General features: G+C 37.7%; 1 protein-coding gene across 2 annotated transcripts in view; it reads right to left on the reverse strand.

Moving 5' to 3' along the window:
- TTN (titin) overlaps nt 1-15,728 on the reverse strand; it is a 277,411-nt gene that overhangs the window by 119,496 nt on the left and 142,187 nt on the right. For both annotated transcript variants that reach the window (XM_084892040.1, XM_084892042.1), the window contains 36 exons: nt 15,586-15,669; nt 15,399-15,482; nt 14,797-14,874; nt 12,804-12,887; nt 12,308-12,382; nt 12,109-12,192; nt 11,918-11,992; nt 11,683-11,766; nt 11,487-11,570; nt 11,290-11,373; nt 11,111-11,194; nt 10,822-10,902; nt 10,560-10,643; nt 10,362-10,445; nt 10,163-10,246; nt 9,965-10,048; nt 9,761-9,844; nt 9,566-9,649; nt 9,371-9,454; nt 9,170-9,253; nt 8,976-9,059; nt 8,797-8,880; nt 8,551-8,634; nt 8,332-8,415; nt 8,112-8,204; nt 7,901-7,978; nt 7,410-7,493; nt 6,863-6,952; nt 6,507-6,581; nt 6,223-6,300; nt 5,916-5,999; nt 4,444-4,527; nt 4,124-4,204; nt 3,217-3,297; nt 2,678-2,791; nt 1,294-1,359 (listed from right to left, as the gene is read on the reverse strand). In XM_084892040.1, the coding sequence (XP_084748166.1) occupies nt 1,294-1,359; nt 2,678-2,791; nt 3,217-3,297; nt 4,124-4,204; nt 4,444-4,527; nt 5,916-5,999; nt 6,223-6,300; nt 6,507-6,581; nt 6,863-6,952; nt 7,410-7,493; nt 7,901-7,978; nt 8,112-8,204; nt 8,332-8,415; nt 8,551-8,634; nt 8,797-8,880; nt 8,976-9,059; nt 9,170-9,253; nt 9,371-9,454; nt 9,566-9,649; nt 9,761-9,844; nt 9,965-10,048; nt 10,163-10,246; nt 10,362-10,445; nt 10,560-10,643; nt 10,822-10,902; nt 11,111-11,194; nt 11,290-11,373; nt 11,487-11,570; nt 11,683-11,766; nt 11,918-11,992; nt 12,109-12,192; nt 12,308-12,382; nt 12,804-12,887; nt 14,797-14,874; nt 15,399-15,482; nt 15,586-15,669 (2,997 nt within the window). The remainder of the gene's footprint in view (nt 1-1,293; nt 1,360-2,677; nt 2,792-3,216; nt 3,298-4,123; nt 4,205-4,443; nt 4,528-5,915; nt 6,000-6,222; nt 6,301-6,506; nt 6,582-6,862; nt 6,953-7,409; nt 7,494-7,900; nt 7,979-8,111; nt 8,205-8,331; nt 8,416-8,550; nt 8,635-8,796; nt 8,881-8,975; nt 9,060-9,169; nt 9,254-9,370; nt 9,455-9,565; nt 9,650-9,760; nt 9,845-9,964; nt 10,049-10,162; nt 10,247-10,361; nt 10,446-10,559; nt 10,644-10,821; nt 10,903-11,110; nt 11,195-11,289; nt 11,374-11,486; nt 11,571-11,682; nt 11,767-11,917; nt 11,993-12,108; nt 12,193-12,307; nt 12,383-12,803; nt 12,888-14,796; nt 14,875-15,398; nt 15,483-15,585; nt 15,670-15,728) is intronic.

Below are 15,728 nucleotides of genomic sequence, written 5' to 3' on the forward strand. Positions count from 1 at the left end.
GAACTTAATGATATTTGATACTCAGGTGCAGAACACACCATAATAGCTATTATTTTTAAAGCCAATATACATTATTTCATGTCATTCTAATGTTTATAAGTGACTTTGTAATAATACTTTACTCACTAGTATTTATAGTAACATTATTTTGTAATCATTTTATTTTTGAAATATTTATTACTTAAAAATCCCATGAAAAGATATTTTCTGACCAAATCGTTTCAAAAGAAAATTCTACTAAGCTTACAGAATCAGGACTTATTGCCGTTTACATAGTTCCAGGACAAAGAAAAATGAAAGAAAACTTTCTGCTTTTGTGTGAAATAATTGTTTCTTGTTTATTTAATTTATTGACTTTGGTTAATAAAATTATATAGGTTTCAGGTGTTACAATTCTATAGTATATTATCTGTGTTGTTTTGTATGTTTACCACCCCAAGTCAAATCTCCTTCTATCACCATTTATCCCCCCTTTATCCTCTTCTACTTCCATCTACTCTATAGTCTGCATTTTATAAGTCAAGAAATGCATATTCATATTGGTGATTTTCCCAAATTCCAGAGTGAGTCAGGAGCAGATTCAATTTCTGGGTCTGGATGTGTAGATTACTTAAATAGAAAATAGCTCCCCACTATACTTACTAGAAAAATTAAGAACTCTCTTTTAAATAGATGCTTTCTAGACGTGTATGATTCATTTATTTTTCTTTAGGGTTTAGGCTTAGATAGGGAATATCTATTCAAAGAGGAATTTTGAAAAATGATGTGCAGTGATATTAAAATTTCTCTAAAACACGAGATCTGTACACTAGAAAAAATGTCTTAGAGTCACAGAGAAGAAAGTGACAGGAAAGCTATGAGAAAAATCCCTGTGAGTCATCTTAATGTGTAGAAGGAAGACACCACTTATTTTTAGTGCTTAAGACACTGGGTAAAATACTGTTGTTCTGGTATAATTCCAAAGATTTCCCTTACTCTCAGCCCTTTAACCTAAGATATATCCCAATATTAATTTCAGCTAAGCACCAAAATTTTATAGGTAACTGCAAGAAGACATATGTAGATGAGACAAAGGTAAGCAATATCTAACCATATAATGGATGAAAATGATGAAAGACAAATGAAGCAACACTTATGAGCCAGGACCAGAAAAGGGTACAAAAATACAAGAAATGAATGCAACTACTGTGATTATTTAAGAAATGTTGAAAAGAGAACATTCTAGAAGACAGGAAGAACAAGAAGTCAAATGCAGGAAGACTGCATATGAGTGCGTTTTCCAGACTGAAATACCTTTCAGAGGCTTAAGCTCCACCTTCTCTGGGACCTCAGGTTTTTCAGGAACTTTCTTCGAAACAGCTTTAAAAAACAGAATCTTGCTTTTATTATTTATATATTTAGACCAGGCTGAAGCACATTATTAAACACCTGCTCCAAGAACCAAAACCAAGCTTTGGTTATAACCAAGAAGCATTAATAACAGCCAAGAACAGCCACCACCGAGCGTATCAAAAGCATTCAAACCCTGAACACACACTGCAGTTTTACTCCACAGTGGAGTCATGAAGTCTGACTGAGAAGGAAGATAATTTTTTGTTTTTTTGCAGAAAAATGAAAATTTTATTTGAGTATAAATTTTATATTAAGCGAAATGTATTTAAGCATGTGTTGTCATGAAGTATCAATCAACACTTGGGTAGCCTTTTAAGAAGTGCCCACTTTTTCTATGTCTGACTTAAAATGCCAGAAGTTCCTCCTGTTGGCCAGGAGAGTTGTTGAAGGCCAAGAATCACTAGAAGTAACATCTTATTCTGGAAGATTCTGGGTTTGCACATGCATGTCTGGAGAACATATTCATCTAAGATTATGGGTAGATAATTTAAATTGGGAAATCTCATGACACCACAAATAAGACAACATTTTATTAAAATAAAAAGAATAATATGCATTTGCCAGTTCATTTCAGCTTTTAAAGAACACATATTAAAGAACTTATTAAAATTAAGTAATATTGCATCAATTCAAAGAAGAGTTTAAATGTAAAAAGAATGAAGGGAAGTTTAACACTGGGAGAAGATGCTGGCTCAAATGTATCCATTATCACTCTGGCCACGGTGAAGATGACCACAGAACACAATTCTGCTTTTATTAAGTTACAAAAGAAAAAAAGTGGGGGAGCAGTGACAGGTCACTTATATGCGTTCCTTTCTTGGTACATGAGCACATATCAGCTATTCAATGCTGTAGCTATATTACTCATCGAATACTTGAAAGCACACGACATTCCTTAAGAGCAAAGTTTTGCCTTTTGCATAAATTTGTTACTGCAATATTAAAAATATATTGCAAACATTTCTTATACATTTCACATGCATAAGATTCCAAAGATATGCCTAGCAACCAAGCTTTGAAATCAGAAAATTGTTTCTCCGCACTCAGCATAAAAAAAGTTAGTTTGGCAGATATCCAGGATGAAGCTCACAAAAATGCACTTCCTGGCATTTGGGGCAGCAGGCATGGCCTGGCGAGGCACCTGGAGCAGCACAAAGCACAGGTCTCTATGCAAGGCCCGCAGCTTGGTCATGTCTGGAAGCACACACTTGTAAACGTTCTGGCAAGCGCCTCTTCAGATGGCTGGGTAGCAGGTTAATAAAACTTTAGAAGTAGCATTTTGTACCTTTAAGTTGGAATACTTTCTCCTTCACGTCTTCCTTAGGTGGAGCAGCTGGAGGAGCTGGGGGCTTTGGTTTGAATTTTGGTTTCTCAATGACCTTCTTTTCAGGTTCAGGTTCTTAAAAGAGTATTTCAGGAAAGTTAATATATGTATAAATTAATCAGTAGGTGGATATATAGTATATTCAGTAAAAATTAAAAAAATATATGAAGTGTTTCCTTTTTTGGGTACATAATATTAGTGTCCAACATAAAACATAAAACAGTGTCCAACATAAAACATAAAAATATCAACACGGTACACAGATGATGAAAAATATAGCAAAGACATTAATAAAAACAACACAGGAAGCATCCATGTAAGCCACATTGACGAGATAAATAGTACAAATTACATGGATATATAAGAATCAGATGCACATTTAAAACAATGAATCTTACATACAAATACAGAGACCTACTCTACATGTAAAACAACATAAAACATATATATATAAAGATGAAGATATGATGATGAAGATTTAAGTCCAATTAATTGAATACCTTGAACTGGTATTTCTTCTGGCTGTGGTTCAGGTTCAGGTTCAGGTTCTTCAGGCTCAATATACTTTTCAATTTCACGTTCTTTAAAGAATGTTGACAAAGGATGTGAGATTGTAATGGAAAGTGCTTCACAAAGACCCATACAAATTTCACAAAGATGTAAAGATTACCGTCACAATGAAAATATACACTTAGTAGAAGTTCACTTATATGTTAAAAAGGGACAAGATTTCTACTATCTTAAGCTAGAAATTTCTATTAACTACTTTTCTATATATAATGATAGCAAATGAGAGGGGAGGAGGGAAAAGGAGACTGGATGAAAGAAGGTGGAGGGATTATATATATGCATAGACACAGACAACAGTGTAGTGCTGGCCAGAGGGAAGGAGTGTGGGGGCTGAGTGGAGGTGGGTAAAAGGCGAAGAGGTGATGGGGATATGGGCTTTTAGTTAATAATAAAATATTAATATATTTTAATTATAATAATTATAAGATGTTAATAATAGAAGAAACTGATTGTGGGGATATATGAGAATCCTCTGTGTATCTTCACAATTTCTTTGTAAATAATTGTTCTAAAAAAAGTTTATTTTTTAAAGTAAAAAAAAAGGAAAATTATATATTGGGTACCATTTGAGGAGCCAATGTAATGAATTCTTTCAGTTTTGCCTCAGTAAGCTATATTTTGGAATTTATATCATAATTACCACCAAGAATAATCAAAGTAAGGACTCAGATTTTCCTTCAAAAGAAGCATAAGTATTTAAAAAAATGAAACATGTACTGTAGTGCTTTTGAATGGAATGTCAAGAAGGAATTTCACCCTATAACTACTACTGTATTTCTAACAGGAGTTCTTAAGAGATTAAAGAATTTATATTTTAATATATATGTATATATATACCTTCAACAGGGGGAGTCTCTTTTCTACCAATTGTTATGAATGTTTTTTCTTCATATATTACTTCCTCAAAAGATTCTTCAACTTAAAAAAAAATACAGTATTTTATTTTAGATTGCATTCAGAATAGAATACTGCAACTGCTAAATTGTAAGACATCAACATTGTTACACTCTATAATATAGTCTTCAAATTACCCCAAGATATCAACAACTTCCCTACTTGAGACAGACAACAGATAGATATATAAGACCCATCCACAACCAAAGCAAGATGATAAAGACAATCGTTATCTTTCCAAGATTCGTAGAGAAGACATGTACCTTGGACAAGTGGAGCTTCTGGCTCTTCAGGGAGAGGAACCCGCACTTTCTTTTCCGGGATGACTTCCTTTGGCACTTCAAGCACTTTAAAAATATTGACATTGTTTATGACTAAGAATTTAGAAGAATTTTCAAAATTCTGCAAAGAGTAGGCAAAGAGTCCAGGGGGAAGAACTTTATCTTATAAGACTTAATGGGACAAATAGCTTCGGAGCATGGGATCCTTTTGGAGATCCTAATTTTATAAATGAGTCTTCTCAGCCTTCTTTATTTGCTTCTTTTCTTCTCCGTATCCTAAAATGTAGGTGCTCTCCACTGGTCTAACTTTGATGCTTTAAAAAATGGGCTCTATATTCTCTGAACAATCACTCCTGCATTTTTAATGCTTATTTCCGTGTGGATGACTTTTAGATCTACATTTCTAGCCTCGATCTCTTTCCTAAGCTCCAGATGTACATTCCCAACTGCCATACTTGAAACGTGAGAAATATATTCACTATCTTATTTCTAATATCAATTCAGGGATTCAATGAGCCATCCTCATGGCCATTTAGCTTCAACCTTACAATCATCTTGGGCTCCATTTCCTTAATTGCTTTGATAATAGACACTAACTCAATCTCCATCTCCCTCAAATTCAATCTCCTTTTTTTTTTTTTTTCATTTCTACCAACACTGATCTTGTCCAGCTTTTAATGACCTTAAATAACTGCAATGACTATGTACTATTGCCACCATCAACCTTGAAGCTTCCTATTGGTTACAGAATTTGGTGACATTCAAAGAACCCCAAAATGTGGTATGACCCTCATCTTTATATTTATTTTTATCTTTCAGTATACCTCACAACCAATCCATACTCGAATCACACATGCTTATTTGGCAGACCTTGACCTTCCCAGACTTCTCTACCTCGGTGCCTTTTGGTATAATATTCCCTTTGCCTAGAATACCATTTCCTCCATTGCCTACATGTAAAAAATCCATCAAAATTTAAAATTATACCCCCCCCCCAAAGCTTTCCCTGATGCCTCTGCCTGAAATTGATCTTTCTGTAGCCTTTTATTCTCACTTTGTAAGTGTGCTCACTTCCTGTCTTGTGTTAGAGGTGTGCTGTACTTTCTTCCCATCAGGTTGAAATTGCCTGAAGACAGGACCAGATCTTACGTTTCCCAATGCACTGTCTTGTTAATGAAAAAAATGTAACAAAATGTGCTGAACTGAGCTGTTCTACACTGACACAGAGGAGAGCCTTTACTACCACATGTCACCATGACTTGGTACAACCAAAGCTCATTCGTTTTCTTTCTCCTGCTTCCTTATTTCATTTTCTCTCTTTGCCCTCATTATTGTCCTCTTACTGAAAAATGTAATTTTGCATAAACTTATACTATTGTTTTCCCCCTGAGAATAATTATTAAAATGATCAAATAGTGTTCAGATAAATAGATACTTTTCTTCATACGAGGTACCTTTTTCTGGAAGGACTTCTCGCTTTTTGGTAACAGGCACCGGTTCTTTCTTTACTGGAACAAGTTTCTTGGGCGCCTCGGGTACTTTGAAGATATTAGTTTTATTTTAAAAAGAGCATTTAAAAACATTTAAAAGTGTTAAGAATAAAGAATCTATAACTAATGGAACAGCATTAAATGAATGAAAACAAAATTTAAAAAAAATTTGTCCCTAGTTATGCAATAATGAGGGCAATTTATTGGATTCCAATTTAAGATATCAGAATACTATTTAAAAGAGCGACGATGTCAATGATGACATAAGTACCTTTAGCTTCTGGTGTTTCTGGCTTCTTCACAGTTGGGACTTTCTTCGGTGGGACAACCTTCTTTGCCATCTCAGGTACTTTAAAGATATTAGTAGCATTTAATAATATAACACTGTAAGATGCAGTATTTACACATTAACTTGACAAGTCTGTTCAACACAAGTCAATAACATATGGGTCACAGTTAAACACAGAACACAGCACAACACAGAATAAGGAAAGTGTCAAATTTCAGACAGCAAACGAAAAAGAAGTAAGTATGGATTTATTTTACTATAAGTACCTTTAGGAGGAGCTTCTGGTTTTTTGACGATAGGAACTTTCTTCTCTGGAACAATCTTCTTGGGCTCTTCAGGCACTTGAAAGATAGGAATTTCTTTTAGAGTCAGATGATTATAGTAAAAAGTTTAATACGAATGAATGAATTAAAAAAACCACATCTACTTCTTTGTTATACACATTGTAAAATTCTGTTGGACCGAAGTTTTTATGTGCACATGATGTGTGTTCGTGCCAAGGAAGTCAAATTTCAAGTGAGGAGATTAAAGACTGACACTCTACCTTAAAGAATATATGTAATGACATAACAATTAAATGGTCAAATGATGTGTTTTCCCAGACAGTGGCTCTGCCTTATACCTGCCGGTGGGGGAGCTTCTGGCTCCTCCTCTTCCACAGCAGGAGCTGGTGCTTCCTCTTCAGGAGCGATTTCCTCGGGTTCTTCATATACTTTAAAGATACAGTGAATTTTAATTCAATGTGTGAAGCAATGTTCTAACATGCACAAACACTGGCACAATCAAATGACTTCTCATTTCAATGAATATCTTCTCTCATTTTTGTTAGGGTGAAATCTATCTTATTTTCCCTGACATCTGTTTCTGTTGATTGGAATGCTGGAAAGCCTTTTGGTGTTTAATCTCTTTCATGGTCATTAGCTCTCCTCTCCTGCGTACCTTAGAGAGCTTTGTTTCATACAGGTTACAGGTTACAAAATCCTACTTAAATGCTGCAGACTGATAACTCAAAATAGATCTGAGATTGGAGCTAATTAAGAATGATGAAGTAAGACAAATAAAGGACAGAAAATGATGAGAAGATATTAAGTAAAAAAAAAAAAAAAGAGGAACAAGGCTTAGATTAGAAATAGCACAGGTGGCAAGCTCATTCATGGTCATATGCGTACCTTCCGGAGGAGGAGACTCCGCTTTCTTGGGAACAGGAACGGCTGGTTTCTCTTCAAAGACAGGTTTCTTTGGCACTTCCGGCACTTTAAAGATATTAGTTAGTTTTACCTCTAGGTAGTTGAAAGGACATGCAACTTATACCACATCTAGTTCACATGTAGTTCCAATAACACAGGGACAGATACAAGAAAAATTCACCATAAGGTCAATAGGTCAATGACCTAATCTTGGAACTACAGAGAAAGAAGGAAAATGTGGCCTATAGATATTAACAAAACCACATTAGTAACCTATTCCAATGCTCATCTGAGAAGTGTTAGTTGTTGTTTTTTTAATGATGTTATTTACAAAAATTTAACCCCCAACCACCCAGAATGCCGGGTTTGCAGTTGTAGTTGTGAACATAAGAGATTTGACAAACAAAAGGGTTTCCTATAAGCAAATGACCAAGATCGAGCACGTTTTGCCGAACTTCAGTCGAGACATGTACCTTGAGCTGGTGGGAATTCGGGCATTTTGGGAATGACTATTTTCTTTTCAGGAACAACTTCTTTGGGAACTTCAGGCACTTTAAAGATATTAGTATTGTGTCATTAGGAAGAATAGCTGGTTAACATTTACCACATTTACCCAGGACAAAAGATGTTTTAAGGGCTGGAGGCCGGATCCACCCCCGTCAGATGGGGGACCTCGACATGTACCTTTGACAGGTGGGACTTCCGGTCTCTTGAGAACCACGGGAGGCTCTTTCTTTTCAGGAACCACTTCCTTGGGCACTTTGGGCACTTTGGACACTTTAAAAGATATTAGTACTTTTAGCTCACAGTTCCCATGGCATGTGGGAACCGTTAAGTAGAGCAGTAAAACAACATGTGAAAGACAGACATTTTTCTGTAGGAAGCTAGTGGCAGCGAAATATACCTTTCAAGGGTGGTGGTTCAGGTTTTTTGGCAACGACAGCAGGTGGTTTCTTTTCTGGGACAGGTTTCTTAGGTGGTGGAGTCACTAAAGAGTTTAGAATATATATGTTAGAGTAAGTGGCGACGAGTAAGACACAAGACAAAAGCTCAGAATGCCCAGAATTCTCCAGGAAAGAAGGATGCAGGATTGGCTAAGGCCATCTGGCAGTTGGCCCAGTACCTTTTGGAGGAGCCACAGGCTCCGGCTCTTCCACAAGTTCAGCTGGAGGCTCTTCAGAAACAATTTCTTCAGGCTCTTCATGTACTTTAAAAACACAAACTCATTTTAACACTAGGATCATTTAAAGTATAGGAACTATTTTGCAAAAAGATGTTTATAACCCTAAGAAGAGAGTTTTTTTTGTTTTTGTTTTTGTTTTTCTTTTCGTTTTCAAAAACGCTAGTTTGGATAATTTTTCATGATTACCTTCAGGGGGAGGACTCTCCGGTTTGGGAGGAGTCACTTCAGGCATCTTCTTTTCTGGGACAGCTGCCTTTGGCGCCTCCGGTACTTTAAAGATATTAGTATGTTGATGATTAGACAGAGTGAAGTCAGACAGACAGACAGACAGACAGTGTCCAACACGGGGGCAAGAGGGTGACTACCTTTGGCTGGCGGAACTTCTGGCTTTTTAGGAGGCGCCAAAGGCACTTTCTTTTCAGGGACAACTTCCTTGGGAGCTTCAGGCACTTAAAAGATATTAGTAAGATCACATTTAGTCGTTCTATGACCGCAAGAACAAAAGAAGTTCAAGAGTAGCAGAGTGTATCTTCTTAAGTCTAAGATGAACGGTAAGTACCTGGAACAGGCGGGACTTCTGGCTTTTTAGGAGGTACCACTGGTGCCTTCTTTTCAGGGACAACCTCTTTGGGAGTCTCGGGCACTTAAAAGATATTAGTACATTTACATTGAGTCATTGGGAGACTGCTAGGACAAAAAAAAAATGTTTTCAGGAGCAGATGAGTTTTGTCTTCTTATACCTAAGATCATTGACAAATACCTTTCACAGGTGGGGTTTCTGGCTTTTTCGGAGGCGTCACAGGCACTTTCTTGTCAGGGACAACTTCTTTGGGAGCCTCAGGCACTTAAAAGATATTAGTAAGATTACCATCGGGAGTTATGAGGTCCCTGGAAGGACCTATTTTCAAGAGCAGAAGCGTTATGTCTTTCTAAGCCCAAGGTCAGTGACAAATACCTTTCACAGGTGCGATTTCTGGCTTTTTAGGAGGTGCCACGGGTGCTTTCTTTTCTGGGACAACTTCTTTGGGGGCCTCCGGCACTTAAAAGATATTAGTACATTTACAGTTAGTCGCTAGGAGACTGCTGGGAGGAAATGTTTTCAAGATCGGAAGAGCTATATCTTCTTGAGTCTAAGGTGAGCGATAAGTACCTGCAACCGGCGTGATGTCTGGCAGCTTCGCAGGCACCACCGGTGCCTTCTCTTCAGGGACCATGTCTTGAGGAACTTCAGGCACTTAAAAGATATTAGTATGTTTTACACTTGGGTTAACGAGCTCACTGGACTACAATTATTCCCAAGAAGCAAAGAGGTCTATTTTATTTTTCTGTAGAATAAGGATGTGGTGGGAAATACCTGAAACCGGTGGTGCTTCTAGCTTTTTGGGTGGAGCCCTGGGGGTTTTCTTCTCTGGGACCACTTCTTGGGGAGCTTCAGGCACTTGAAAGATATTAGTCATGTTACACAGACATGAGTGAAGAGCAATGGCCTACCACTGTTTCCAATAGCAGAAGAGCCAGCTCAGTGTCGGAATGAGGCCGGGAGCACGCATACCTGTGACAGACGGAGCTTCTGGCTTTTTGGGCGGGGCCTTGGGCGCTCTCTTTTCTGGGACCACTTCTTGGGGAGCTTCAGGCACTTGAAAGATATTAGTCATTGGACACTTCAGTTAAGGAAGAGCCACGGCCTAACACTATTCTCACGAATGGAAGAGATATTTCTCCTGCGAAACGAGGTCGGGGCTCACATATACCTGTGACAGGTGGGGGTTCCGGCTTTTTGAATGGTGCCTTGGGAACTTTCTTTTCTGGGATGGCTTCTTGAGCAGCTTCAGGCACTTGAAAGATATTAGTGTTTTTAGAATGTGTGAATGGTGGAGGCCTATGCTGTAACAGTTGTGAAGAGGACAAGACCATGGTTCCCCTCTTCACAGAGCAGTGGGGATAAATACCTAGGGCAGGCGGAGCTTCTGGCTTTCTGGGCACAGCCACAGACACCTTCTTTTCAGGGACAACTTCCTTTGGAGCTTCAGGAACTTTGAAGATATTAGTATGTTTTAGTTCGAGACTATGCATAGGCGATCGTGACGACATAGTTGCCCCAAGCCATACACTCTGTGAAGCTGGAGGACACTTCCACACATGCGCTCAGCACCCTCTCCAACCCCCCCCCCCCCCGCCCCAAAGCATGACCAGCAACACAAGGATAAATACCTTCAGCAGGTGGAGCTTCCGGCTTCTTAGGCACCTTCTTCTCAGGGACGGCTTCCTTCGGCGGTGGCGGCACCTCTGGCACTTAAAAGATATCGGTAATTTGTGTTTAGAAAAAAAGTGACCATAGGTAACGACTCTACCGTGTCATCATACACCAAGGCATTTTGGAAAACTTCTGATCTGTGTCTTTTTAGAATGATATCACCTTCACCTAGTGCTATTTGTATACAGAACTTTCTAGCTAAAATAGTGTGACCTTTCCTCCTGGTACAGAGAGCTTGCACGTTACCTTCAGGGGGAGGACTCTCCGGTTTGGGAGGAGTCACTTCAGGCACCTTCTTTTCTGGGACAGCTGCCTTTGGCGCCTCCGGTACTTTAAAGATATTAGTATGTTGATGGTTAGACAGAGTGAAGACAGACAGACAGACAGACAGACAGTGTCCAACACAGGGGCAAGAGGGTGACTACCTTTGGCTGGCAGAACTTCTGGCTTTTTAGGAGGCGCCAAAGGCACTTTCTTTTCAGGGACAACTTCCTTGGGAGCCTCAGGCACTTAAAAGATATTAGTGAAATTACAGTCAGGAGTGATGAGACCGCCGGGAGAAAAATATTAGCAAGAGCAGACGAGCTATGCCTCGTTCAAACCTAGGATCAGTGACAAATACCTTTAAGAGGAGGGACGCCTGGCTTTGTCGGAGGCACCACCGGTGCTTTCTTTTCAGGGACAACCTCTTTGGCAGCCTCGGGCACTTAAAAGATATTAGTAACATCACAGTCAGGAGTTATGAGGTCACCGGAAGAACAAAATATTTTTTAGGAGCAGATCACATATATTCTTCAACCCGAACCCAGGGCCAGTACCTGTAACAGGTGGGGTTTCTGGCTTTTTAGGAGGCAACAAAGGCACTTTCTTTTCAGGGACAACCTCTTTGGGAGCTTCGAGCACTTTGAAGATATTAGTACATTTACAATTTGAGTTACACGGATCGACACAGACAGACATCACATCGACACGTCAACAGAACTCCCCGGGCTAACACGGTGGTTCTTTCCACTGCCCTCCCTCCGCCACGGTGCAGGGAGGCTGGGCATGTACCTTCCACAAGTACAGCTTCAGGCTTTGGGGGAGGACGCACTTTCCTTCCTGGGACGTCTTTGGGAGCCTCGGGCACTTTAAAGATATTAGTATTTTTACACTTAGGAGTTATAGGAACCAGTACAAACAGGAAACACATTTATACAGGAAAAGAGGTTTTCCCAAATCTCTGAGCCTCCAGCCACATGTACCTTCATCAGGAGGGCCTTTAGGCTTTTTGGGAGGAACCACAGATGCTTTCTTCTCAGGGGGAATTTCGTGAGGTGCTTCGGGCGCTTGAGGAAATTAGTACGTAACATTTAGTGTTGTGAGGATCAGGAGGTACAAGCAAAAATTTTCAAGACTACACGAGCTACTTCTTCTACAGCTTGAAGGCATGGTCACGTGTACCTTTCACGGAGGGAGGCTCTCTTTGTTTGGAAGGAACTCTCTTCACAGGAACCACTTCTTGAGGAGCTTCGGTCGCTTTAAAGATATTAGTATTTCAGGTTTAAGAGTTAGAATGTTTACTAAAAGCAGTCACCACAATGAGTTAGCAGATACGGTTTTCTGGAAGTCTCTTCTCTCCCTCTCCACTCTCTGCTTGCCCCATGAACCAACTAAGTCTAATGGGGTGGTAAGGATCCCTGAGAAGAGGATTCACCCTTCTCCAGCACCCAGCAGAATTTCTATGTCACCGCAGCCTTCCTTACTAAGTATTTGCTGAGTGAATATGTTTAATGGGAGGGTTTTCTGTTTGGATAAATATGGCCACACATTTTCTTTTGAGAGGCTGCTTTAAAGAGGTTAGTATGTTTAGGGGTTATGGAAAATATTAAAAAACATAATTTTAAGAGCAGAGGGCAGATCATCTCTTCTTCAGTTTCTGTGTAGACATGACATATACCTTCCACAGGCTGAGGTTCTGGCTCTTCAAGAACATCCTCAGATACTTGCATATCAGGAGCAACTTCTTTCATAGCTTCTGGTGCTTTAAAGATATTAGTATCAGACTTAGAGATTAAGGATCAGTGGAGACCTGAGTCACATTAACTGGACAAAATATATTTTTATGGCTACAAGGGCACTGCCTTCAAGAACTGAATGAGGTATAATGCATTAAGGAAAGGAATCCAGTCTTTTTTGTCTTTGCTTATTACTCCCCAGCTCACTAGCACCATGTACTTAATAAGCATTCACTGAATAAATGAAGGAAGGAATGACAGAATGAATGATACCTTTAGTAGAAGGTGTTTTAATTTCAACTTCAGTCATAAGTGTTTTCTGAACAGGGACAACTTCTTGAGGTGATTCAGGCACTTTAAAGATATTAATTCATTGTACTTCAGAGTGATGAAGAGCAATGAAGGATTTTAATCATAACTCTACCTACAGGAATACCTCAGACTGGGACACCTCCCTGCTCCTAAAATCTGATATTTTGGTAATAGTATGAATATTTGATTATCAGAAGCTGTTTTCTTGGTCATCTCAGGCACTATCAATATTAGTAATTTTGCTCAGCCAGTGTTGCTCAGTGGTTGAATGTTGATCTATGAATCAGGAGGTCACGGTTCGATTCTTGGTCAGGGCACGTGCCTGGATTGCGGTCTCAAACCCCAAAATGGGGATGTTCAGGAAGCAGCTGACAAATGATTGTCTCTTATTATTGATGTTTCTCTCTCTCTCTCTCTCTCTCTCTCTCTCTCTCTCTCTCTCTACCTTCCTCTCTGAAATCAATAAACATATATTTAAAAATTACTAATTTTATTTCTTGAAATAGTAGATGTATAGAAAATTAGATAATAGAAAATTAACTTCAAGATAAAAGTTTTAATTTTAAAAAACAATTAACAATGTACTTTTCTTTAGCCATTAGTTTGAAGAGAGAAAAACAGCTCCTTTCTTATCTGGTTTAGCTTCCTTTTGTACTTTTAAAAAGTGCTTGTTTTTTAGGTATAGCAGAGAGGATAACAACCTAAAGATTCTAGACTGAGAAAACAATGTCAAAATGTTTAGTTTTTAAATTACAGAAATTATTATTCTAGATGTTAAAAAATTTAAATTCAAAATGAAAAAATGTAGGACTCTTTAAAAATAAAAGACAATTAGAGGGGCTAAGTATTCAGGGCAGAATTCCAACTTTAATTGGTTTTGTTTTAACTGCTTTGGTTGTAGAAGACTCTCAGTTATAAATGAAATAGAACAGTTTCAGATTAAATCTGATATTTTTTCTTTAAGTAATGGTTTCCTGAAAATATTTCTATAATATTTAAGTCTTATAGAAAATACATTATTTCAAATATATGGGTTTATTTTTGGTAGTAAGCTTATTTTAATAGAAAAATAAATTGCAATAGGCAGTTATATGATATTCTGGGATTTCAACTCTATGGAGAGTTGAATTATGGACTTATAGTCTATAAACAAACACTTCTGTCATTTGATAACACTGATTTCTACATTATAGAATAATGAGCCAATTCAATCTAATTTGGAGGGCTATAAATGTTATAAGTTATAAGTTATAAGCAAAATAATCTATCATTATTTTTCTAGCTATTCTGATTTTAATTTTTTATGGACACAGTAACAGTTATTTTCTATTGAAGAATCTATCCAGCTTCCATCTGCACATTATATGTATACATATTTTCCCTGGAGGCCTCATAGATAAACTTTGTAGGACAATCCATATATATATGTGTCAACAATAATTTCCCCTGTTTTCATTCATGGGGATATGTATATGCCCAATCAAACTTTTGCTTTAGGGAAGCCACTTCTCCAAAATGACTTTCTTGGTAGCATCTGGAGTTTTCAAGATATTAGTATTTTTACATGTGTTAACTACAACTAGAATCACAAGATAAGAAAGTCCACTTTCTTCTGGCTTGTACCTTTTGGTGATGTTATCTTTCTTCTTCTAGCAGCAGAAGCTGGCTCCTCTGGAGTACTTTCCTCAGAGACTTCCATCTCTTTAAAGATATTAGTAGGTTTTAGTTGAAAAAAAGGCAAAGACATTAAGATATGGCATACTAAGGAAGTTAGGTATATTAGCAGAGATTCTAACTTTAAATTCAGATTTTAATTTTGTAACAATTTTTCTCTGTACATTGTATGAGTGGGACTTTTTTGGTGGGGCATGTCATAGTTCCTTGTTTTGGGTACATTAGGTGTTCTAAAGATATTAGTATTTTAGCACTAGAGGTTGTGAGAATCTACACACAATAGTAAACTCATTTTGTAGACCAAAGAAGAATTTTCTTATTTCGATTTTTATAATTAACATTTATGCCTTCAGTAGGAGAATGCTCTGAAATGTTGGGAATGGCTTCAGGAAACTCTACTTCTGGAAAAACTTTTCTGGTTGTATCAAATTCTTCAAAGATATTAGTAGATTTATACGGAGAACTCATAAAAACAGTGAATTATATAGCATGCAACTTTTGTATCTTGAAGTCAAAGATATTTATCCAAGTTTGATGTTGCTTAAATATACCTTTAGTTGCTGGTGTTTCTCTCTTTTTAGGAATAGTCACATGTATTTTATCCTCTGGAACAACTTTCTTGGGTGGTTCAGGCACTTAAAAGACATGAGTACAGTCATAAATGGTAAAGTAAATATTGAGCTTTTAAAAAGAGCCACAAATAAATGTTCTTCAAACTGTGTCATCAGTGTTATATACCTTTTGCTAGTTTGGGTTTTGTCTTTTGAGGATGGGTCATAAACACTTTTTCTTCTGTGGTTGATTCTTCGGATACTTCATACACTTTAAAGATATTAGTATGATACAATTAGCTTCACTTCAAAGTGGATGAAGAACAGTAT

The sequence above is a fragment of the Pipistrellus hanaki genome, assembly GCF_964339955.1.
Source record: "Pipistrellus hanaki genome assembly, chromosome: 8".
Lineage (NCBI taxonomy): Eukaryota > Metazoa > Chordata > Mammalia > Chiroptera > Vespertilionidae > Pipistrellus > Pipistrellus hanaki.